Below are 24,959 nucleotides of genomic sequence, written 5' to 3' on the forward strand. Positions count from 1 at the left end.
TCCAAAAAAAAAAATGCGGCGTAAGAAAACGCATCCAGGGCAGTCATGGAGGTGGTATCTCACTGCACTTGTGGCACCGGTGCGGCACTGCGGGGTTCAAAAATTACTCACCAAATTTTAGAGATAAAGAACGAATTTTCTTAATCTTACGCTTTGTGTATTTTGTTGTCTGCTAAGTTATACTTTTACCTGTATTACGCAATATCTAGATTATAAAGAATCGGCTAAAATATCAAAACAGTGCCGCACCGGTGCCCCAAGTGCAGTGAAATACCGCATTAGCATTACAAATCATTTTTATAACATTTCATGCGTGTAAACAATGCTGAACTTGTATCACTCATCTATCGTCATTAAACATCCTGACATTTTCACTACGAACTCGAGACATTTACAGTTTAGAGGTAGTGTAATAACTACGAAAGGGCAAAATTTTTGCGAAAATGCGGAATGTTTTCCGCGGCCGTAGCCTTGCACACAATAATACTGACGCTAGTTCACCTTTATTCGCTGGACAACCTAAATAGGATATTTAAGAATATCACGTTGATGAACGGAGTTTTCAAATTGCATTTTTTCCAATATAATGAAGTTTGAGACCACCGTCCGTCGACTTGATATCCCGAAATACCCTGGGGTTATATACAACGGATACACCGTGAATATATAAGAACTAGCGTTATACCATTAGGCTCACCCACCAATATTTTTTACTAAAAAAACAAACAACAACAATAAACTACGTCTACTTATTTTCATTTCAGACAAGGTCATTAAATTTATACTATATCGTTAGGCTCACCCTATGGTATTGCGAGCGAGCAAAAATAATGATCATAATGTCCTGAAGTATTAGCTTGTATAATATTAACTATATTGTTTACACTGTTACATCGGATTAGATTAGTTGTTAGATATTTGCAATAGTACATTGTTCCACTCCCATGTATATACATAATACCATACATTGTACCTGTTATAATTGTTGCGCAATAAAGTTCTTTTCTTCTATTTACAATAACAGCTAATATCCAAACTAAGCTCTGATTGGCTACTGACAGAAGAAGAAACAAAATAAACATCCCACCAGTTAAAGCAATGTTTCCCTACCAGGGGAAACATAATAAGAGATTTAGTAGACTCCATGCCTCCTGTGCAGTGATAATACCAACCATAGCTCGTATGGTAATCTATGTTGTCAAAGAAGATCATTCGGGCTGTCAGTTACCAATAAATCACGCGGGCGTCGATGAAAGTCGAGGTCGACACAGGCTGTCACAAATGGGAATTTTTTATGTTCCTCGCATATTACGTGACTCCCGGAGGATAAAAGAAAGGTATACCATCCTTATGTTCATAAATAAATATGTTCATGAATTTTTTTCTGTAAGAAAATACTAAGTAGTGATGAAATCCGAGTGAAAATAAGCTGTTTATACTTTTCATCATGACATTGTCGGCCATCTTGGATTTTGACTAATTACGTCACCACATTAGCGTAATTTATGAATATTTAATCATAAATATAACGCTAATATATGTTACATATTAAAGATATATAAAAAGAAGTATAGTTGAGCAAGAAAATCTATGGCCGCATGTTGTCAAAGGAAATCATTCAGGCTGTCAGTTACCAATACATCACGCGGGCGTCGATGAAAGTCGAGGTCGACACATGCTGTCACAAATGGGAATTTTTTATGTTCCTCGCATATTACGTGACTCCCGGAGGATAAAAGAAAGGAATATCATCCTTATGTTCATAAATAGATATGTTCATGAATTTTTTTCTGTAAGAAAATACCAAGTAGTGATGAAATCCGAGTGAAAATAAGCTGTTTATACTTTTCATCATGACATTGTTGGCCATCTTGGATTTTGACCAATTACGTCACCACATTAGCGTAATTTATGAATATCTAATCATAAATATCACGCTAAGCTATGTTACATATTATAGATATATAAAAATAAGTATAGTTGAGCAAGAAAACCTAGCTATGGCCGCATGTTGTCAAAGGAAATCATTCAGGCTGTCAGTTAACAATAAATCACGCGGGTGGCGATGAAAGTCGAGGTCGACACATGCTGTCACAAATGGGAATTTTTTTATGTTCCTCGCATATTACGTGACTCCCTCGGGATAAAAGAAAGGAATATTATCAATATGTTTATAAGGAATATCAATCATATGTTCTAATATGAAGCATAGGGATAAAACCTTCGCAGTGTTTAGTTAGGATGAAAAATTTGCAAGCAATTTTATTAACTATATCAACTCGACACACACACACAAAAGTATTCAACGTTGGTCCATCAGATTTTCGTTGCTTTTCATTAATTTCTACATGTATGTAGTGCGTACTATTAGAAAGTTTTTCCTTGCCTGTGATATTAAAATCATCATAAATGTAATCGATTAAAACGAATACCTAGGCTGCTTACGTGTGTGGGGTGTACATATGTGCCAAAATATTTCTGCTAAATTTTATATCATTACACTTGTATATGGACAAGTTCTATAGACAAACCTCGATACTGAAGATGTAGACAATGTCTCAATGTCATATAGACAATGCCTCAATGTTATATAGACTTTCAAACTGGATTTACCTTATGTGTTCAAATGAATATACATAATTCAGAACCTAAAAGTACACGTTCCATTGTTGCTATTCAAAAGATGCTTTGTGTAATGTATACCAAAGTATTTGTATTCAAGCTGGGAAAATTATTAACAAACCTCTATTCTGCACGCATTTTGCTATGCCTGAACAGTAGCTGTTTGTTTCTATGACATTTCTCCAATATCTAAAATTGATGACTGTTTCCTTAGCAAGCACCGAACCCCTTCAAAGGTAAATAATGCCATACTTCCGTTGAGGATATATGCTTGCTTTCTCTGCTGTACTGAATATATACGGGGCGGTGGCTTTTAAAAGCAAAAGAGCCTACGCAACTGAAACGTAGATTTAAACTTCATGGGTTTTAGGCCCATTCAAAATGATGTAGAATAGGTAAAATGGCTGCTTCAAGTTGCCGTTGAGAGCTCCGGGACTATCTTGCTATGACAGGTCCGTTTATTATACTATCAGTGGACGTTAGCAAAGGTAAAAAGGTAGACCCATAGTTCTGGGGGGCCGTATGGGCAATGGGTTGTTATCCACTATGTTGGAAAGGGGAGTCCAACCCTCTTATTCCACCGCCTATTCCCTCCCCAACTGAAGTCAGGTACAATTTTTGCACCTGGATGAAGTTAGGAAAGTCGTGTGAGGTACATTTCTCAATGCACAAAATTGGTGAAATCTTTACCTGGCGTATTATATATTTTTTTGTGTTATAAACATCACTTAGCCTATCTGCATACCGAAAGTTATGATGATCCGCTGACCACTTTTGAGTTATTATCCTTCAAAGTCTGAAACTAACTCGATATCTCAGTTCAAAAAGCCGCCAGGGGTTTCTAAACCTACATCACAAATACTCTCTGCTCCAGGAGCTATCTACCACACAACTCAAAATCATGAGCGTAGCATGTGAGAACTGGAGATAAACCCGAACGTTTCCCTGCAGGGGAGCCCAAGATCTAATCGTTTCAAGGTCTCACGAACACCTACCCACGTACCAAATATCAACACGCACATACACACGCACTCACGCACGCAACCACACACAAGCACACAAATACAGACACACACACACACACAAACACACACACACGCACTACCGGCAACACAACCTTTTAACGAAGGTAATTATGTTCAACTTTTACATTTCCATTTCCAAACGTATCAACAGAAACGAATTAACTTGTGTAACTATTAACTCTGTCTTTTATTCATAACATACAGAAAACTGATTGGATAACAGCAATTTCAATTCGTCGACCTTAGCAATAAAAGGCCGCTGGTCTTAAAGTAGTGTGGTTATGTAATCTCGTCAAGTGCCGTTGCGCCCCCTAGTAAAAGCTGTTTATGATAGCAGCCAAATTGAATATAAAATGACATTTCACAGTGCTACGATGTCTCAAAAAAAGTTTTAAAATGCAGATACCGCATTGCAGTACCAACAGTTGACAAAGAAGTAAACTAATTATATAATGGTAAAACAAAACTTAATAATTATGGCTTTGTTGTAGTGTACGTTATAACGTTAAATGGCTTCTAAAAACCGTTATCATCGCCATAGTCCATTATATAGCGACATACATATCCTGATTGTTATAGCTCCACTTTAATATATGTTTCGGAGTAATGTTTCTAAACCTGTTATAAAAACATGGATACTGTGCCAGCTAAAGTAATATATCTCTAGAAAGAGGCCTTAGCACCTAGTACCTGTCCAAAATATCACTACACAATGAGTACAGATGAGTGCTTATGACTGATAAAAAGTGGACCAAATCGACAAGAAAACATTCATTCATTTTGTAACCAGTGTAGTGGGGAACATCTAATCATTCCTTCGACAAAACAAAGTACAAAAATTAACTATTAACAATGACTATGCACAATTTTCCCGTCATTTCTCATGAGATTTAAGTTGTGGTTTATATTCAATGAATGAGGTAATGAGAAAACGTACAATTCTTAGCCTTTATGTATTCATATTCTGAATTCTTATGTAAATATGATTATCAAATCTTACTCTAGCTTCCATGTAGCATCGCGAGATATCTCGAGATTTTAGCGTTCAAAAGGTGTAAAGTCATAAAACAAGTGATTGTCGGAAAATTTACTGATTTTGATCGAGTTTGCTATCTTTCAAAATGGCGGCCTCGTCGTTGACCTTTGACCCTACTCTGTCTCTGGTTCTGACATCATGGACATCAGGAGGGCGCGGATTTCTTCATCCTCGGCATCATCTGCTGGAATTCCACCGTACTGCAATCAACAACAAAAAATATCAACAAATCAACAATCCCTCAACCACGGCGGTCGGTTGCTAGGGTATTCTTTCCCGTTGCTATGCGAGTTCGACAGAGTATCGGGTTACAAGAGGCCTACTATTTGCTAACCGTAAAATATTTCAAAATAAACAAGGTTTTATGACAAGGAAAATGTATTCAAAATAAGATAAATTGGCAATTTTAGATAGTTTGAATCTTCCCGTTTGAATTGAGATAGTTGTTTTGTTTCGATTTTGCTTCCAAAGACGATTATTTTCGGTTTCAAGGAAGGGCTTCAATTTGACCATACTCTTGATAAGATGGGCCGCAAGTGCCATGGCAAATTCTCGATTTTTATATTTTTCGTCATCTGAGAGGCAAATAAAACTTTCTGTTTTTGGGATTTTTTAATTTTTAATTTTAAGCAAAGTTACAGTCAAAAATATGCGTAAAAATTGCATTTTTCGCACTTAATTACCAATAATTCAAAATCTAAGGCATTTTTTAAAAATCCCAAAAACAGAAATCTCGGGAAAACCGTTGCAGTCATTTTGAGCCGTCAATGAGTTATGTTGGACTCTTCTTGGTTTAGATCTTAAACGATGTTTACACGCATGTCATGCCGCACGGAGAGCGGGAGGGTGTAATTGATACCGTATAAACAACACTTATTATATTCAAGGTCACCAACAAAAACGCCAGTAGCTTCGTTACATATTACAGGTCCCAAACAAAGTGAAAGCATAGATGTACTGTCCAGAAAATTGTTTATATTGGTTAAAAACTATATTTTTCGCCTGATTCAACTTAGTTGGGGGGAAAATGCCAGAAAGCACGGTTTCACCTGCAATGACCGCAGATGACCTAAATAGAACACGGGTTCGGTTCGAATTACGTCAAATGGAACATCATGGAAGAAGGTTCGAATTCGGCTAGACATGGGAGATTTTGAGCCCGTATTTGACCACCGTGAACAGAGACGGGGGGCGCCATAGGCTTTCTGAAACACGTGCTCCCGACAAACCCACCCAATTCGGTTATACATCAGACGTCGCCAAGAACACAATAGAAATTAATTCTTCTTGTATATATAATTGTAAATACACTTATTGATAATGTCGTTAAGTTTGATATATGTAACTTATTCAGGACGTTTTAGGTTTTTTTTTACGATTCGATAGATTGAAAAGGGTCAAAATTATAAAATGCAGAACAGCTTTCTCATATTTGCTTCATTTTCGTTTGTTCCAAATCCAAGCATTGCCCTTTATAACCATTACGGTTCTATAGTTAAAATTGGATTATCCAAATAACGCTACTCAGTTCCTCTCGCTTCATTTAAACCTCGTTCACCTCGCTTCATAATGTCATAGACAGGAAAATTTTCCAACTTTTGCAACTTTATATCCACAACTGACACCCAACAACTGAGCTCATATGGGGCCATGGCCGACCTAAAATTGAAGGCCCCTACGGAAGTGCCCTCTAAAGTTGTAAGGAACGCTAGCATTGATACAGTAACGTTTCTAAACCGATGCCCAACCGGGTAGGGCATGGGAATTTAACTTGCAAAAAACTTTTATGGTTGACTCTTTCATACCTTTCTGAAAGTCATCTTGTTCTTTACTGTTATACTAATACCCTCTTCTTATCGGCTTTGCCTGCAATGCACCAAAAATTCAAAGTGGACAATCCGCTAAGAGCCTTCAAAGCCAAGCTAGGAGGTACCCTATTCAACAAGTACTGATGATATCGCCGTACCTCGTTCACGACGTTGGGGTCAGCCCCTCCTTGGATGAGACTCTTCACCACGCCTACGTGACCCATGCAAGAGCCAATGTGAAGAGGCGTATCTCCATCCTGTAGGTACATGTAGCACCGAAACAACCAATCAGCAAACGCAAGACAAAAGGTTAAAAGAAAGTTAAATCATTTCCAGAAATTTCGGTGTATTCTTAGGGTCTCCGTTTTTATTAGACCACCACAAAGACTACTTATAACGAAGACCCGTGATGGTTTGTTTTTGAAATAGAAAGTTCTGTTTTCTTCGCAGGGCGTGTCATATCTAATACAGTTGAAGCCGGTTATCGAACAACGGATTAACGCACACTTAGGATAACTGCACGAAATTCACTTGCAAATAGGCCGTGCAATTAAGCGGCTTCTACTGTACAAATATTCGAAAAACAATGCCTACAATTACAGAGCCCATTTCAAAACATTTTGCATTTAAATCCCATATGTTATACTAATCAGAAGGAGTCGTTGGCAAGAAACAAGCCAATGAACGATAGCGTAACAAAGACAACTAGTATACAATAACTGACTCACGTTGTTTTGTGCGTTAGGATTGGCTCCTGTCCTGATGAGTGTGTTGACAAGGTCAGCATGGCCGCCGAATGCAGCCTTGTGAAGAACACTGTGGTTGTACTGTATAAGACACAAATATTACTCATTACATTACCTTGTGCATCAAAAGCTACATCTTGAAATTCTTGTTCATATAAAGGAGATAGAACGTTTATTGCTGATAATATATGAATATTGCAAGACTAATATGAAATTATGCAAGGGTTGGTAGATTGAAATATTTTACCTTGTCTTTTGCGTCAACATCGGCACCTGCACCTAGTAGACGGTCCACAACGGGTACGTACCCCCTAGCGGCTGCCTCATGAAGTGCAGTACTGTCTCCCTATGAATCAAGTGTATGTCAGTTGTCAGTAGTGCAAAATGTTAAAAGCAATCTAAATCATAAATCTAGCACGGGTTCAAAATTTGTACCATTGATTAAGTACCAAACAAGGTAACATTTTACGCCTAAAATAGAATAAGAATGGTTATTATAAAAAAGGGTCAATATGAACTCAATCGGTTCTTTGCTTTTTATGATAATCCTTACCTTATTCTTAGTGTTGACATCAGCACCAGTTTTGATGAGACTGTCTACGACGTCAACGTTACCCCAGATGGCAGCATTAAACAACATGCTGCTCCCGTACTGTATGGAGAATAGAGACAATATTAGACACTACATTGACATTCTGCCGGGTTGGTAATCGTAATAAAAACACAACTAATTGATGGCTGTTACGGCCAATTCATTTTACTGTGTTTTAGCTTTACCATAGTTATGTTTCATTTCAGTTTCATATGAGGGTGGTTCAAAAAGTAATGTCACTAGTTTGATAACAGGCTCATTTTTCGGGAGAAAAATCTTGTTGGTGATTACATCAGATTAGATGTCGTCCTTTGGAAGAAGTGTTACATCTGCATATTTTTTTATGTGCATGTATGCATGTATGTATGTATGTGTGTGTGTGTGTGGCTATTGACGTGTGTGTACATGTGTGCATGTGTGCGTGTGCCCATGTGTATATGTGTGCACGTACGTGTATTTGTGCGATGCGTGCACGGTCGAGCACATGTCGGTGTGTATTTGCGTGTCTCTCTCTGTCTCTCTCTGTCTCTCTCTGTCTCTCTCTCTATCCCTCTCTGTCTGTCTCTCTCTGTCTCTCTCTGTCTCTCTCTGTCTCTCTCTCTCTCTCTCTCTCTCTCTCTCTCTCTGTATGTACAAACCATTCCGGATTCATAGTTGCAAGCTTAAGCTTACCACGTCTTTCTCTGTGATGTCTGCTCCGACGGCAATCAGTTTCTTGGCCACCGCTGCGTGTTGTCTGGACACGGCCTCGTGCAGGGCAGTGTTTCCATTCTAAAATGAGGGGAATATCAACTCAGTCACGTGTGGGATCGCATTCAGCAGCGACACCTAGCTGCAGTGCAAAGTAAAACAAGTGAGTGTTGCCTGGCACGCACCGAAACGTTAGTTAGGTAATATAGTATTTTTTACTATGAACTCTAAGTACGTTTATTATCCATCAAAGTTTGTACACGTATTGCGCCAAATACAATATTTGAAGGAATCCGATCAATTACAACATTAAGTTATTGTAAATTAGGCCACAGCATGTAAATTTTATGGCTGACATCAGCGCGCTCATTAATTTTTGCCTGATTTCAGAAGAAAAAACAAGAATTTCTTCTGCAGGGTTGGTCAACATGATGATAAAGTACCAAAATGAGCAAATATATTGTGTTGTAGCCTAATAATTGTACTTGTAGAAGTGGCACTTGCGACGTACCCATGACTGTAGTTGTAGAAATGAAACTTATTGGATTGTTGTAAAAGTGACACCAATGTGGAAGCTATGAGTGTGGTTACCAACTTTGTTGGTGATGCCAGTCTGTCACTTTTACTACACTAGTACTTGTCTTACATACAGGAATGAATGCCTTGTTGGCTCTGATACCATGTTTTGTCCATTGAATTCTTTTTACAACAGCCATCACAACTTTAAGTTGCCTGTTTTTTTAAATGTAGCCATCTTGTTTTTTTTCAACCATCTTTTTTTTTTTTGCCCAATCGCACTATTTTTTCAGTCTGCAGAGGATGTCATCCATAAAATTTACTTGCTGTGGCCTTACTTTTGTACTATCAAAAGTTTTGTCTTAAACAGTCATATCGATACATCGAGTGATCGCCTCTACATGAAATCAACCAGGCCAATGTGACCATTTCCTGGTGGTCCCTAAAACATTTCCTCCATTGGCAGTAGCATCAAGAATCATGTCTATAGTGAGGTAAGTCACCACCTGTTAACATAGGTAAGATATCATCGGTGTCAGAGTGGTCTTTTGAGGGCACTTTTGACTGTATATAGAGTAACATAACCCATATAGATAGAGAACCAGTGAACTCACCCCGTCTTTCTCATTGACGTTTGCTCCATGAGCGATGAGATATTCCACCACGTGGAAGTTACCGGACAGCGCCGCGTTGTACAACGGCGTGTATTCGTACTGCAGAGGAGGTCAAGGTGTAGTTAACATCAACAAATCGCAAAGCATCTAATCTCGAAATGATTATACAATAATACTATGTCTCCAACCTCATTGGACAATCAAAGTAAATAATAGCTATTTCCAATGGACAGACAATCGAAATAAACAGAACAGAATTTCCAAAACATCGATCCTTGTTAAGTCATTGATAACATTGTTTATGCATTTATAGATGAAAGTAAAAATACGCTTTGATGTACAAGATTTGTGCAATTGACATACATTGTTCTTGGCGTTGACATCTGCCCCTGCCTTCACCAGCCTGTCCACCACCTCCACATGTCCTTCTGTCGCAGCTTTGTGGAGCGCCAAGTCACCGTCCTGCAGGGTTAAGGTCATTATTACACCAGGATCAAGACTTCAAGACTCATATTCTAAAAACTTTCCTTAGAACGTTTATGTGAGATACACTGACGAGACTGTGTAGAGTGTAGTATTTTCTATTTGGTCAAAAACATTACTCCCCCCCTTTTTTTCCTGGCCTGTGGAACCCTTAGAATGAAGTGGTCCTCACCAGAAGTGAATAGATGATTTCTGCTTGTCAAATCAAACCTTTTTCTTACTTGCATATTTATGAGCCTCACTATCACTAAGGTTTGTGATTGGTCAACATCGTAATCACCTTTGCACCTCTTCGAATCAGTACCGGCTTCTACTTAACTTTATTCTATTCGAGTATTCTACTTATCATTTTATTTTCATAATCTAAAGCTTACTGCGTAATTGCTGCTGTCAATCACTGTCAAAACCTATAACTGCTAATCAGAACAATTCTATCTTGAAAACATATTTTTTCGAGTTACCTACCTCGTCCACGATTTCTATGTCGAAGTTGTTCTTAATGAGCATGTCGACAATGCCCACGTGACCTCCTATCGCCGCGCAGTGAATGACAGTGTGACCATTCTAGAAAAAAGAAACAATGGCAGAAACAATTCAATTACAGCATTTCTGCGTTGCACAGTTTGGTAATAACCCTTCTACAGAATGGTACCTAATGAAAATGAATATCACCGTCTACTGATTGTCTTCTAACAAACAAAAGATGAAAAACATTTGATATCTATTAGCCGGATGATTAGGGTGCATCAACCCTCTCTGAACCGTGACGGTGGTAGGTTCCGCCTTCCCGCCATTTACGACTCGCTGCTGACGTCATCCTCTGACTTCCGGAACATTCGTGAATCGTACATCTGATGAAGGTCGACGAGTTTGACCGAAAATCTATGGTGAGTTCTTCTTCTTTTGTCTTTGAGGTTTATCAGTCACGTATGTAGACGGAGTTACTGTCAATTTTCTTTTCAGTCAACAGTGACTGTTTTAAAGGTAGAGTGCGTATCTCCAAATTTTCGATGTCTGACAACACATCTTGGTCACGGAGAATGGCCTAGTCTCGATCTCGTGAGAGAACACGAGACTAGGCCAGGCTTGCGTAGATCATCTGCCCCCTCCCCCCGCCTCCTTGCTCAATTTCGTCATTAGTGTTGGAACAAAGTTTCAACTTTACAACACCATTTTGATATCTAGTCTAGGTAAGAGCTTACATCATTTCTGGCGACCATGTCTGCTCCTGCTCTCATCAGTCTGTCCACACAGCCCACGTGACCATTCATGGCAGCCTTGTGTAACGACGACTCGCCATTCTGGGAGAATATGCAAATAGTTCAAAAGTCAGACAACGATTTCTGTTTGCAGGCATATTTCAGATATATATGCATGAAATGTTACATATTTTCTATTACCCACTTTAATCTACACATATGATATTCCATATGCCAAGTGTCATATATAATTTAGATATATAGATCTATTGTTGACCTTCGAATAACAGTTAAAGATGTAACTCTATGGCAACTTATCTCCTTTGTCATTATTTTTTGGCCAATTTTTGGTCTATTTTCGTGCAGCTTTGGTAGGGAGTGGTTTAGTAGATTCTTACCACATCTTTGTAGTTGACGTCTATCCCAGCGTTGATTAGGGTGTCCACAACGTTAGTATGTCCGCCATCAGCCGCTGCGTGTAGTACTGTGATGCCGTTCTGTAACATGTAATGATGATGACTTTTGAAATTGTTTACGGTTAGAAATTCAAACTCACACAGTAGTTGTTGTCTTTTTTTTCTATGCATTTTCGTTTTGTGTCAATGACGGCAGCTGGTAGATTTTCTTTATACATGTGTTACTGTTACTTCCGTCTTTTGCTGTTACTCAATTCATATAAACGGGCGAAATAAAATTTGGTAAACAATGACCTGCACTTTCCGTGCGTACTCTCGCGAAAATTCAAATACTCTCGCGAAAATTCAATAGATCCTAGATGTCGATGCAGCTGTGAGATGGATTATGGAAGCATAGCGGTTAAGTTGCCTCCAGCAAAGCCAAAAGGGTTACTGGAATCAATTTCTAACACAATATTACTTGTATATCTGCTAGTAGATTGCTACATTATGTAAAATAAGAGTAGACCAGCAAAAGAAATATCAGGTAAAAAAATAGAAAGCACTGTAAGGCATATCTGACATCAGGGTAACCAAAAGAGACAGTTTTTTCATGATAACTTCAGAATCTATTCCATGAATAATTTTCTGAAACAGCCATAATACCAAGCATCGGCCTCATGCAATATCAACGAATTAGTAGATGGATGGCAGATTAATAATGAGGGTACTCGTAAGTGAAGGAGGATGAGAGGACAAGGGTGCTCACGAAGTTTTTGATGGTGAAGTCTGTCCCTCTGTCCACCAGTTTCTGAACCACTCCGAAGTGACCTCTCTCGGCGGAAAGATGAAGGGATGTGTCGCCTTTCTGTGGAATGAGTGGGTGCAAAGAATGGAATAAGAGAACGAAGACAAATGACTTGAAGGGTTTACAGTCTGACGTGAGGAAATCTCTTTATCACTTTCCAACGCTACTCAATTTAAATTTGTACAATACTCAACAGACATATAACTTGAAATGTAAAGTGGTTATGATGAATACATATATATATATATATTTCGAAGAGAAAAACTTTGCTTGTTTTTTTTCTTTCTTACAAAAACTTATACAGTACTGTTGTGCAATAGCTATTGTGAAAGCGTCCATTTGGATGTTGAGTAATACCAAAGATAGTTACCAAAGTATAATTATACCAAAATATAATTTGTGCTTTGTTATAAAAAAATTAAAATCGTAATATGAATTTTCACTAGATATCGCCGACCTTGATCAGATGACTGACTGAATGTGCTAACTTTCTGGAATCCGGAAGCGTGATGACGTCAGGAGTGTATCAAAGGTGACAGAAAGATGGCATCTACAACCGTCATTGGTCAGTGAGGGCTAATGGGCCCTAATGACAATGATAGATCCCATCTTTCTGCCACATTTGATTCACTCCTGACGTCAACGCGCTTCCGGAATTCCGGATTCAAGAAAGTCAGCGCGTTGAATCACACATATGATAAAAATCGGATGGTCAACTGAAAATTCATGGTGAGTGTTTCCTTCGTGTAATAAAAAAGATGAGCTATACAACTATAAATGGATAGGATTTTGTTCAATACCAAAGATAATTTGCAGTCTTAACAATCGTACCAGGTTCTTGCTCTCAACATCAGCTCCAGCACTGACCAACTTCTCTACTATGTCCACATAGCCTTCCCGTGAGGCGTTATGAAGTGGAGTATCCCCGTCCTGAAAAAAAAGTTTAAAGTTTAGGTTCTTCGTACTAAAACAATAAGTTATTAGGCATAGCGAACCGCCCCAGTTTCCGCATTGGAACGCGGGGCCGCGCGGTGCACAAATTGTCTTTCGAACGTATCCTACACGTAACCGCTCGGAAAATGCCGACAAAATTGTGCTGGCAATTATCTATGGAATATTTGCTATCAATCTGTGGTATTTGTTTTCCAAAATACGTAACAATAAGTGAGCTAAAAATCGGTAAAGTCGGAGATACGGTCCAAAAAACCCTACGTTCCGCCGCCGAAAACGCGGCACCGGCCTGCGCGCGGCGCTGCGGAAATGCCTTTTTTCAACTCAAAAGCCAGCTGACTTCCCGTTCGACTAGACTTCTGGGAAATATATCATGTGAAAGGGGAAAGATCAAGGTTCACGACGGTGATTGTGCAATCTTCATAGCTTGTAGCAAACTGAAATGGCGTCAAAAGTAAGTGCGAAATTTTACTCTTTATATACATGTTGACAAAAATGCACAAACACAGTAACAAATTTGGGTGCCTTGTGGTTGTTAATGTGTAGTTTTTGTTTGATTTTACGCGAGTTTAGGGAGCTGGGTTTAGCGATACATTTGAGCGGATTTTCGGGGCGTGCGGAAATGGCCCGCCGTAAGGCGGGGTGGGAGGGGGGCGTTACGAGCGCACACCTGCACGCGCCGCTATATCATCGTATTATGGAATTTTCTCCTACTAATTAGTTCTGGTGGCGGTGTTTTATTATGTGGAAACTGTACCTTACTTTTAGAGTATATTAGACAGATTATTTTAGGCAAATATACAACGCCAGTTTGCAAATAATTTGTCAAGTTATGTTAGTATCGTATTTCATCCCTTTCAGCGGAGTGGCAGTGCATAACTATAGGAAAATATCCCTTTGTATGTATACACACAGCAATTGGATGCTAATTACTATGTTTTGATGTTTTTCAGTGGATGAAGAGGACAGCCAGAAGACATTCGCTGGGACATTGTTTACAGGCTGGATTAAAGTTTTAAACATGAACTGTCATGTGGCTCCTGATGTTTTACTGAGGGATGACTGCAGTGTTGAAGAATTTTGTCAGCTTAAACTAAGAAAACAATCAATTCTTCATTCTTGTCCAATCTGGAAACAGGATTACAATATTAATCATTCAGTGCACTTTATGACACATATCAGTTCCTGTCACTTGTCATAGACTTAACACCAGGACATATGTTGTAAATACTGTAATGTGATGCTTTTAGTCTAGCCAGTTAATTAGCATATCTTATTACTAATTAGTAAACATTGTTGAATCTCACTGTTAATTATTTTGTATCTAAATGCTACATTAAAAAACAAAAGTTATCCTTGCCTGAATACAAGATATATTAGTTATATACTTATGATTTGTCATCCAGCCATGATATCCAAATGTTTATTTTGCAAAGATGCAGTTTACTGGTGACAGCTAATTAGCAGTTTTAATTAGCCTTTTTTACATATTATTAAACAATCATTTTGCAGTTCACTCTGTTTTTGAGATCTGTTTCCATGTAGATTTAAGATGTGAGACAGCCTTTTACAGCAAAGATCACAAGTAATGTAACCTCTGACATGTGTATGCATTTACATATTCCAGTCATTAAGCTCATTTGCATATTTCAACCAATTAAAATCCAAAACATGCCTTCTATACTTGATGAAGAAAATGAATTCAAGTGTTAGGTTTGCCTTGTCAGCTAGGAGTATTTCTATACACCTTGCAGTGTAGAAAGAGACCTTTTTTTTAAATTAATTCATTAGAAATTACCTGATTAGGCCTAATTAGCATAAAATACAACTAATTTTCTCTAAAATTTTTGTGTCTGGGCAGAACCTTGCCTGATTTCAAGCTCTTGAAAATTTGGAGACTGTAGCATGAAAAGTGAGAGAGTTATAGTCAAAAATATGTGAATAGTTGTGGATTTCTGGCCTTTTATGGTGCCGTGGCTGACAGGACTTTTCCCATAGGGACAATACTTAAGCATCTTCCAATGAAAACACCAAATTTTTCAACTTCAAAAAAATCTATAAAATCTCAACTTTGTCGCATTGTAAAACGGAAAAAAGTATGATGACTGGAAGAATTTGATCTATGAGACTGAACTATTTTCGATGACTTTCAGCTTATGCAAAAATTTGGTTCGCTATGCCTACAATAAGGGGGGATACACACTTAGTCACATTTGGGACCGCATGCTTCCCACTACACTGCAGCGCAGCGCCACCTAGCAGTTGGATGTAGAACTAGCCGCCATTGCGTCATCAGGTAACTAAAGGTTATGGTTATGGTTCTTTATACAGTATCGATGGTACATCCTACCCACTGCAACGCCACCTATCAGCTGGGCCTAGAACAGCCGCCGTTGCATGAGGAAGGCAGGGGGACTACTGAAGCATTTAGCAGGTAATAACTTTAGTGTCGGTGGTCACGCGATTGATCTATAGCCCAAACATTGTGATTTTTTAGATAGATATTTTATTATGTGTTTTCATTCCTTTTAATTGCTAGCATGGTCATCAGGAATATCTAACTAAAACGACCCGTTAGCCTCGTACCTTGTTCTTAGCCTCCACCTGTCCTCCGGCCTCCAAGAGTAGGTCCACAATGGAGGAATGTCCTTCTTGTGCGGCAATGTGCAAGGCTATCTCACCATCCTAGAAGAGACACATAAATGGCAATTATAGTGAAAAACATTTACCACAAATCCGATGCTAGCTTTCCTTTAAATCCATTTAAATCGCTGGTCAAATCGGCTGCTCGAATCCGCTGCAGCTGCTAGCTTCCGGTTAGTCATTATTTTTTCTCTATCCATATTCAAATGAATATAAAAAACGTAAAGGGGAATTCTTCTATCAAAACTTAGACACACATCGAAGAAAACCCGTTGCGACTTTTTTGATGCAGTAGGACAGGGTCTCGTTCCCAGGGTAGTGTTCTCACCTTGTCTCTCTCGTTCACGTCCTCCCCTTCCTTCAACAGTTTCTCCACCACGTCATGGTTCCCTATCAGTGCCGCATTACACAAGTCTCCATACTGCAACAGAGAGCAAAGACTTATGATGATACACTACAGTGATGATACACTACAGTGAAACTATAGTAATACTGGGTTCCTTTACTATGACAGAACCTTCGTTCATTTTTTGGCGGAGACGTTCATCCAAATGCACTCGACATCCAACAAAGTTCTTAATATTCATGTGGTTAATTTTACAAAACGTCTTCATTACTTCACTGCAGTTACCCCTGTAGCCAATAACGAGCCGAATGAAACGGAAAGAGAATAAATAAGCACTGACTAGAAATACTACCCAGCGTTGCTATTCCAATGTCATCAATTGTAAAGTAGTAGCAATGCATACTGTAACGCTAGTTCACCTTTATCCGTAGGGTAACCTTTATCCGTTCTTTGTAAGAACAATGTATTTAGGGAAATTAAGTCTACAGGTGATAGTTTCAAAGTGTAACATTTTTAAAATAGTACAATTTGAAACTACCGTCCATCGACTGAATATGCCTGGATAACCCTGTTTAGCAACACAACAGATATAGGTTACTCAACGGATAAACGTTACTACATGTCATCATTCAACGGTTCAGTATACAAGAAAATTTCTCTTACCAGAATTCTCTCGGGTAATCTCTTGGGTAAGCTTGAGTGAATACTTGACCTGTGTGGCTCCACTACGGCGGCTGGCTTCTCACCCTGGTAACATATACATATATAAGTATATACTATAAAGTATACACTGTTGTATTTATATCTTTATTGCCATCTGTCAGATGGCAATAAAGATATAAATACAACAGTGTATACTTTATGGGCATCTGTTATGTTACGTAATACCTGTTACTGCAGCTTCAGTTAAATGAATGGATGAATGAATTTTGTGCTCAACGATCGCACAAGGTACAATGTATGGCAACTAACAACAGCTAATAGCTATACAGACAATAGTACTACATACAGGGCTACATACAGAACAACAAAATTTTATCGATAATAGTACAGTCATGTACGAGTGGTCTCGTCTCGCATTTGTTAAATGGAAGTAGAAAAAGGCAAAGCAAATCTTAAGAAAAATACTTCGCAATGCTTTCTAGCACTTTTTATAAGGCAACATGAAAATGACCCAAAGCGCATATGACACCACAAAATCTTGCTTTTGGAACCTAAATGGTATGATAGAAAAGTGCGCACACGCCATTATCACCCCACAAAAAACTCACCTGTGTTTGCGCAGACGCCCCAGAAGATACTTCCGTCTCCTGCGCCTGCGCTCTGAGCATTCCCACAAATCCTACATCCGGGTCCTCCTTTTTCTGTGCAACGTCAACCCCAACCTGTTAATTGGTGGACGGATGGACGGACGGGCGGACGGGCGTATGGATTGAGGGATGGACGTCAGATAGGAGAGATGGACGGACGAATGGAAGAAAGGATGGACGGACAGATAGAGGGAGGGATGGACGGACGGACGGAAGAAAGGATGGACGGACAGGCAGAAGAATAAATGGACGGAGGGATGAATGGGTGGACGGATGGAAGATGATGATAAATGAATGAATGCATGGATTAACAGTTTATGTTGGTAATTAATCTAGCTATTGTATGGCGGCCATTGGTGCAGAAATGGTAAATGTCATGCAGGCAAATGGGAAGCATTAAAAAAATTCATATTAAAAAAAAATTCATTATTTGAAAGCTTTGCTTTTACTAGTCTTTTGTCAGTTTTGACGACACCTTGTTGCGTTCTGTACTCGTGTGGTATAGATTTTGCCTAACTGTCCTATCCTTTACACTGTATATCCATACTTAACACTAGTTCACCTTTATTCACGGGATAACCTTTATCCGATGTTTTTTGAAAGCAGGGTATTTATGAATATGAAGTCGACGAACGGTGGTTTCAAAATGCTTTCAATTATTGATTTTGAAAATCTCAGAATATGAAACCACCATTCGTCCACATGATGTTCCTAAATGCATCGGATATAGGTTACACGGCCCACGGATAAAGGTGAAGTAGCGTTACACATGTAAATGCTGAGGCAAGTTGTTGTTGTTTATTAAGAAACCTTTTAGCCCTCACGGGCTAATCTTCCAAGGTTCAATCAACATTTAAAAAAATACAACAATCACAAAGTATTTACAATAGAGTACAATAGAGTACAGTGTCTAGAGGTCAGAGGTCCAGATGACCATGTTTGAGATAGCTTGTTTAAAACTGGACAATGTACACAGTGACTTAATGTTAGATGGCAATGAGTTCCAGAGCATAATTGCTCGGTACAGAAATGTACGTTTCCCACTGTTTGTTTTAGGTTTGGGTAGTCTGAAGTTGTTGGATACAGAAAATCTAGTATTATACATGTGGGATGAATTAACTGGTATGAAGGAATTGTACACATTTTGTGGTTCGTGGCTAGTGAGGATTTTGAAGAACATAATCAGAGTACTTAAAGAGAATCTCTTTCTCACTGTGGGCCAACCAAGCTCAAGATGCATCCGCCTGACAGATGTGTCCGATGAACATTTTAATAACAGTCTACACGCTCTATTTTGTACTATCTGCAGTTTTCTCATATTCAAGGAAGTTGTTACCTGTACTTTGGGTACCTCCCCTGCTGCTGTGGCTGGCTTCATGGCGTCTCCTGTGGACCGGGTACTAACGGGGGGCATGTCGGGACTCTCACCGTCCTGACAACGGGAAAAAAGTCAGTTTCATGTTCTTACCTTTTTCTCTTATAATACTAGTATTAATTTGTTATACGGCATTAATTATAATCAGAATTCAACCGCCAAGTACTAGTACTCGTTTACGGTATTCTTGGAGGATTATGTTTGGCATGGAGGGGAGCATTCGAAAATAGCGTACAAAATGTCTACCTATAGCAATAACTATAATTTCTTCGCTTTTTTTTATTTTTGTACCTCGTAACTGTTCCGATAGAACTACCCTTACAAATGATGAGACTGAAGAAATGAAAGAAGGAGATCTTTGGACACCGACTGTTAACTGTTGGTATTAGTGATATCATTACTACTCGGATATTCAAAGCCAAAATACGTAATGGATGAACAGAAAAAGCATGGCAAAACTGCCATTACACAATAATACTTATCACTGATAGAATACAATAAAATTACGAGATATTGTTTACCTGAATTACATAATAACATCGATATCACATAGTTATATATACCCCGTAGAACGACGGCTTATGCGATATATACGATTATGCCTACCACGACATATATACTCATGGAAATATACTACCCATTCGTATCAAATACAACAAGCAAACTCTGTACAATCAAAATACGAATAAGGCTCAATTTACGTACTTTCCTCTTTTCAAAGATTAAAAATAAAACCGCAGTTTGAGACCGTTAACTCCCCAGTCTGATATCGAGAATTCCGCTCAGGCACACTATAAAGCGTTAACCACGCGTCTGGGCATTATGCAAAATCGGTTTAGTCAGAACAGATGACAACTGTTGTCCATCAATCAAACATTCACGCCTGTGGTGTCGGTTTCTATATTTGGGTTTTATGTCCCAAATGGCAAGGTCTTCACCCTGCACGTCCTCGAATCGGCTCTTAGGTCATGGACAGTGAAGTTCATGTACATGTTCAACTTTTCCATTCAGAATCCTCACATTATAGTTCAAAGACAGGCAAATTTTTAGATCTCGTCCGAAATCTCACGCCGATGACATCTCGTGAGACTAACATTTGCTCGGAGACTACGAGTGATTCACGCATTGTTTTTGTAGGAAGTTTACAAAAGCTTGGCTTTCAAGAGAAAAGCTGACTCAACAGCTTTCAAGAACAAAAGTAAACTGTAGTTGCATGTATTAGCTTATGAGTCTTGTGATCTCATTTTACATTTAGAACGTATTTTTAGAACGTATACTACGAAATGTCACACTTTGACTGCTTGAGCTCAAGGTGCAGTTATTCACAGTAACAACTCTGTTTACGATCTATGTTACTTACGGCAATGTGTCCATAATACTAGGCTACCACAAAGTGTTGTCTGAGGTCAATGTCAAGACTTATTTCGGAAAAAAATAGCTTGATTTATGTAAGCAAATTCAAACTCTCTCTCTCTAGTACATGTATAGCCGTAATATGACACTTGATTCTTTGAATGCAACAAAAGGCAACGTTCAGATATATCAAAATTGCTGCGCTTCAATTAAATACAACTATGTGATGACCTAATGATTCTGGTGTTTTGAATAATCTATTTTTGATAAGCAACATTGAAAAAAATTGATCCTATGGTGTAATCAATTTTTAGATGATTTTGCATGCCCAACTAAACAAGACGGCAATGGATTACAACATTTACTACATTATAAACTAAACGTGGGGAACTATTCAAAGCAGTTAAACTAGTCAACTATACAAGTAGAAATACAACAGTCACATGGACAAATAGTCAATATTGACGTAATGACGTAATGTAAGAGGCAAAATAAAGTTAATCATCTGTTCTGATCAACAAGCAATTCAGAAAATTCAAAACGATGTACATAAACAACAACAGCTGCAGTCACCATGACGTCAGTGTGAGGAATGCTATTATTAATGATTATTGATTAAATAGAATCCGAAACAAAATTGATGGATCTGAATGCTTTCCTACATAAAGATATGGTAGTAAAAGTTAATATTAAACTTCATTATTTCACGTCATAGCGTTTCTGTATACAGTAAGGAGTGTGTGGGCCGGGAAGAGGGTGAATGGTAGTTGAAATAATACGACTATTAAAAATGGCTAAATACCAAAAGTAGATTCTTAACAAGTCATTGCTTAGAGGGGATACTATTTTAGCAAATGGGCTAATGTGTGTCATTTTTTCGTCATGGAAAACTCAACCGCGTGTCCGAACGTGTGATTCAGCATTTTTCAAGTCCGCCATATTGCTTTCTCCCCACCCATTAACAAACTCAAGTCTTTACGATCTATGAATCGATGATGCTGTTGTATTCATATGAATGAATGTTTATGCTTTTTGACGTATCTCGTATTGGAAAAAATGTTTTTGCAGTGACGAATATTTTGTGAGATTTGAAAGTAATTTGGTCTGAATCTCTACTAATGCACAGCTGTCTTCCCATGTCAATTACTGAATAAACTATATAAACTGACGGAAATACTGAATTGATATAAGAACCCTATGCAGAATTTAACGTGTTACACTTACAACAGCTTGTGAAAGCATAGTTTTCTGTCCAAATTGACATTTTCCATGAAAATCCTAAATACAGCTATGATTATCATAATTATATGTCGACAAAATGCTGGCATCTTGTAGAGTAGATATGCTTTGAGAATTGTTTAATAGCTTGAAATATAAGTGCCCATTATCATATACGTTGCCATGATCATAAACAATCGTACAGCAATAAAGTGACCATCTATTATGAAGGCATCAGATTCCGTACCTTGTAGTCCCTTGCAATGCTAGGCACGGCTGTGGATTTCAATACACCAGTATTCGGCATGCTTGTCTCATCAAACAGCGGTTCACAATTTTGGCTCTGAATATGACTTATATTTCTTCACCCATTGTATGCACGGCGCTTTATATAACACAAACGGGTGTGGTATTTAAGATTCATCCTATATTTTTGTACTGTTGTGAAGTTGAAAAATAGAATATGACTCATAAACAATTATTGATAGTACATCCGGGACATAATGAATGGGGAGGGGGGCATTGAACGTCATGCTCCCTGCACTTTTCATGTTTTGCAATGATAGTGCGATGTTTTACGTCACAAAACGTCATCACAACGTTAACTAACGTATGTTCAGAGTAACGCTGTTTATCTTAGTAATATACGTACGTAACGTACCACTGCAATCGCATCACTTTAAGAACCCTTAGGCTATCGTAGAAATGAGGTCAAGTGAGAGCATTACGTCTATTGTTATCTAGAATATCCACATTCACAATTCCCATGATACCGTATGTTTGTTTATCATTTTGGGTTATGAAAATAGACCATATTTTCAACACGTAGTTTCTTGTAACAAAAAGATGAACAATATGTATGCACCATTACAAAATCATAGTTTAGAGAGTGTGTAGTAGTTGCAAATTAACATTATACTATAAGCTACCGAAAATTCATTAAGCTTGAATTGGTCTTGAAAATCATACTTGAAGACTGACGAAAAAGGAGTATGCTTGCAAGCCAACAATACTTCTGTTACTACGCAAAGTGTTACTCTTTTTTTTCCCATTCATTTTTCTGACCATATGAGCAACACGAGCCAGTCTAGTCGCGAGAACCATATTTGGCACAGTAGTATGACTGATGTCTGATGGGGGAGGGGGGCGCATAAGCTAGAAAGCCCAGTTACAATATCCAACAACATAGCGTTAAGCTGTTTGTAAAATATTCAACAACAACAACGCTTTCCCTTGGGTGCGTTGTTAGCTATGTGGGAAAAGGTTTATACGTTGCCTCGAGTCAAAAGGGCGATAACACAAACCGCCTTCTGATAACGAGGAAATGCCTTCACCACCCTTCGGGCTAGATATGCGCAAAACATTCAGCAACTTTTCGGTCATGATAAATTTGTTTTTGAAGGGAGCAGCAGTACTTCAAACGCATTATGAATATTCGTCACAACGATATTAAAGATTGCGGGTAGAAAATTTAGTTGAGGCAATTTTCATAGTGCAGTTTTGCTTATTTGCATTACAAAAATGAGGGCGCTTATACCTTGGTGTACATTTTAGGACTGTGGAACGTTACATGCAGAACTTTGGAAGGATTATTTGGATATCTAAGTAGAATTAAAGCAGACAGGAATGCTTTCTTGTTGCAAATCTGTCCGGATTTCCCCACCCATGGTTTTGCAGACAGGCGTGCCTGCCATTTTTGGTGTCATGGCGGCCCACACGGGATAGGAGATGGCTATTTTTAAAATACATCGCTAGCTATCTAATCTAGAAACGAAATCCCTCATATTTCTTACACATGTCTGTCTGATAGCAAAGAATCGCAGGTAATACCTGCGTTTCCTAATTTATATTTACATGTATGAGATAAATTTGATTTCAGGACTTAACTTTCAAGCGATCGCCATTGCGCTATAGCTATGGAATTTGAACAGGGATAACGTTCTGAAATCCCCACAGGCTAAAGCCGGTATTGACACATTTAACACATGGTTTAGTAAGATAAGTAATCAGCTATCTTTATAAATAGAGGAACACGAAAAACAAATCTTAACGTCTTACCTTTGAGCGACATTGCGCCTGGTGTGTTCCACTAATCCAAGAGATACTCGTTATGAAAACTTATCTGCACGATATATCATGACCGCATGGAAACCACGCGGGAATACATCTGAACCCTGATTCAAAGTGTCGTCTGAAAAAACATGGCTGAAGTCGAACCCCACAAGGAATGGTAAAACAGTTTTAAAAAACGGCCGAATACGTACCTTTGTAGGACCACCACTATAAACTGCTGCTAGTCCTTTGTTCAAAAGATTAAACATCACTGCTTGAAAGAAACAATCGGCTGTCGGAATGAGGAGAAATCTGACGACAGCTCGCGAACAACAGTCTCTGACAGTTTTCCCGCCCTTGACAAGCCTGAACAAACAGCTGACAGAGTGGGGAGGGGGGCTGTCACAATATCCCCACGTCACTGACACAAATCTCAAACCCCTCTCTCAAAAATCTGTACTTCTTGCCTCTAAACCATTAACCAATGTTGTTGAGAGTCTCTTTTTTTTCTCTCTAACGAATGCCCGGATGTTATGTCGTGACGTAAGCTCTAAAACATGGCGGCCGCGTCAGACGACATTGCGGTGTGACGAAACGGCGCACCCTTGGGCACTGCGTTCTATTTTTGTCAACATGACCATAGAATGGCTCTTACCAAGGATGTCCCATATTCAGGACCCTCCATATCTATAATAAGCATTTGTGGACGGGTAAGGGTAGCAACGAGCCCGACTGGAAAAATGCATACATGCAACAAGTAGCTTCATGCAGTCTGTAATCCTAGAAACTTTAACTCAAACTTCGAATATCAGCATTTGTTTTCAGATTCCCTAGCTGTTTACGCATTATGTTTACAGTACCAGACTCCGGTCGGAACTCTTGTACTACAAAAATTGCATGAAAATAAATTCTACACAATTTATGCGAGAGATAACGTTACAATTTACGTTACAACTTTTAAAGAAATGTTTACCTTATTTGTAAGTACTATGGGACGAAGTTCCCAACTGGTAAGGTAAAGCATTCTCTTTCAGGAAATAATTATTTCATAAGGAAACTATCATCGGCTTGTATATTTCCCGCCACTCAACACAGAGATCAGAAGTATGCAGAATTGACCAGAGCCTTCTGTCGTTGACCTAATTTCAAGCCCGCCGGTGTTGCACCTGTTCCCCGT

At 38.7% G+C, this 24,959-nt stretch overlaps 1 protein-coding gene across 6 annotated transcripts; it reads right to left on the reverse strand.

Annotated features, from left to right (window-relative positions):
- Window positions 1-4,376: 4,376 nt before the first annotated feature.
- LOC118406786 (putative ankyrin repeat protein RF_0381) lies at window positions 4,377-24,359 on the reverse strand. Of its 6 annotated transcripts, none has more exons than XM_035807112.1 (19): window positions 23,995-24,359; window positions 19,121-19,216; window positions 17,746-17,838; window positions 17,138-17,221; window positions 16,457-16,549; window positions 16,072-16,170; window positions 13,366-13,464; window positions 12,496-12,594; window positions 11,730-11,828; window positions 11,335-11,433; window positions 10,598-10,696; window positions 10,013-10,111; window positions 9,650-9,748; window positions 8,502-8,600; window positions 7,791-7,889; window positions 7,485-7,583; window positions 7,220-7,318; window positions 6,650-6,748; window positions 4,377-4,883 (listed from the first exon to the last, which is right to left on the reverse strand). In XM_035807112.1, exons 1-19 carry the CDS (start codon window positions 24,049-24,051, stop codon window positions 4,797-4,799), a joined length of 1,797 nt encoding a protein of 598 aa, XP_035663005.1. In that variant the 5' UTR covers window positions 24,052-24,359; the 3' UTR covers window positions 4,377-4,796. The 6 variants fall into 6 exon arrangements, with proteins under 6 accessions (XP_035663005.1, XP_035663002.1, XP_035663007.1 ...); XM_035807109.1 differs by having other exon boundaries at window positions 17,746-17,859; window positions 23,995-24,356; XM_035807114.1 differs by lacking the exon at window positions 23,995-24,359 and adding an exon at window positions 23,789-23,930.
- Window positions 24,360-24,959: the final 600 nt, after the last annotated feature.

The sequence above is a fragment of the Branchiostoma floridae genome, chromosome 19, assembly GCF_000003815.2.
Source record: "Branchiostoma floridae strain S238N-H82 chromosome 19, Bfl_VNyyK, whole genome shotgun sequence".
Lineage (NCBI taxonomy): Eukaryota > Metazoa > Chordata > Leptocardii > Amphioxiformes > Branchiostomatidae > Branchiostoma > Branchiostoma floridae.

Bases quoted from the DNA above. Each gene is read 5' to 3' on its own strand.
- LOC118406786 (XM_035807108.1), bottom strand. From the start codon at position 22,037: ATGCCGAATACTGGTGTATTGAAATCCACAGCCGTGCCTAGCATTGCA. The intron at 19,217-21,977 runs GTACGGAATCTG...TCCCGTTGTCAG, and splicing joins GCATTGCAAGGGACTACAAG to GACGGTGAGAGTCCCGACAT. The intron at 10,697-11,334 runs GTAAGCTCTTAC...TCTTTTTTCTAG, and splicing joins ACATGGTCGCCAGAAATGAT to AATGGTCACACTGTCATTCA.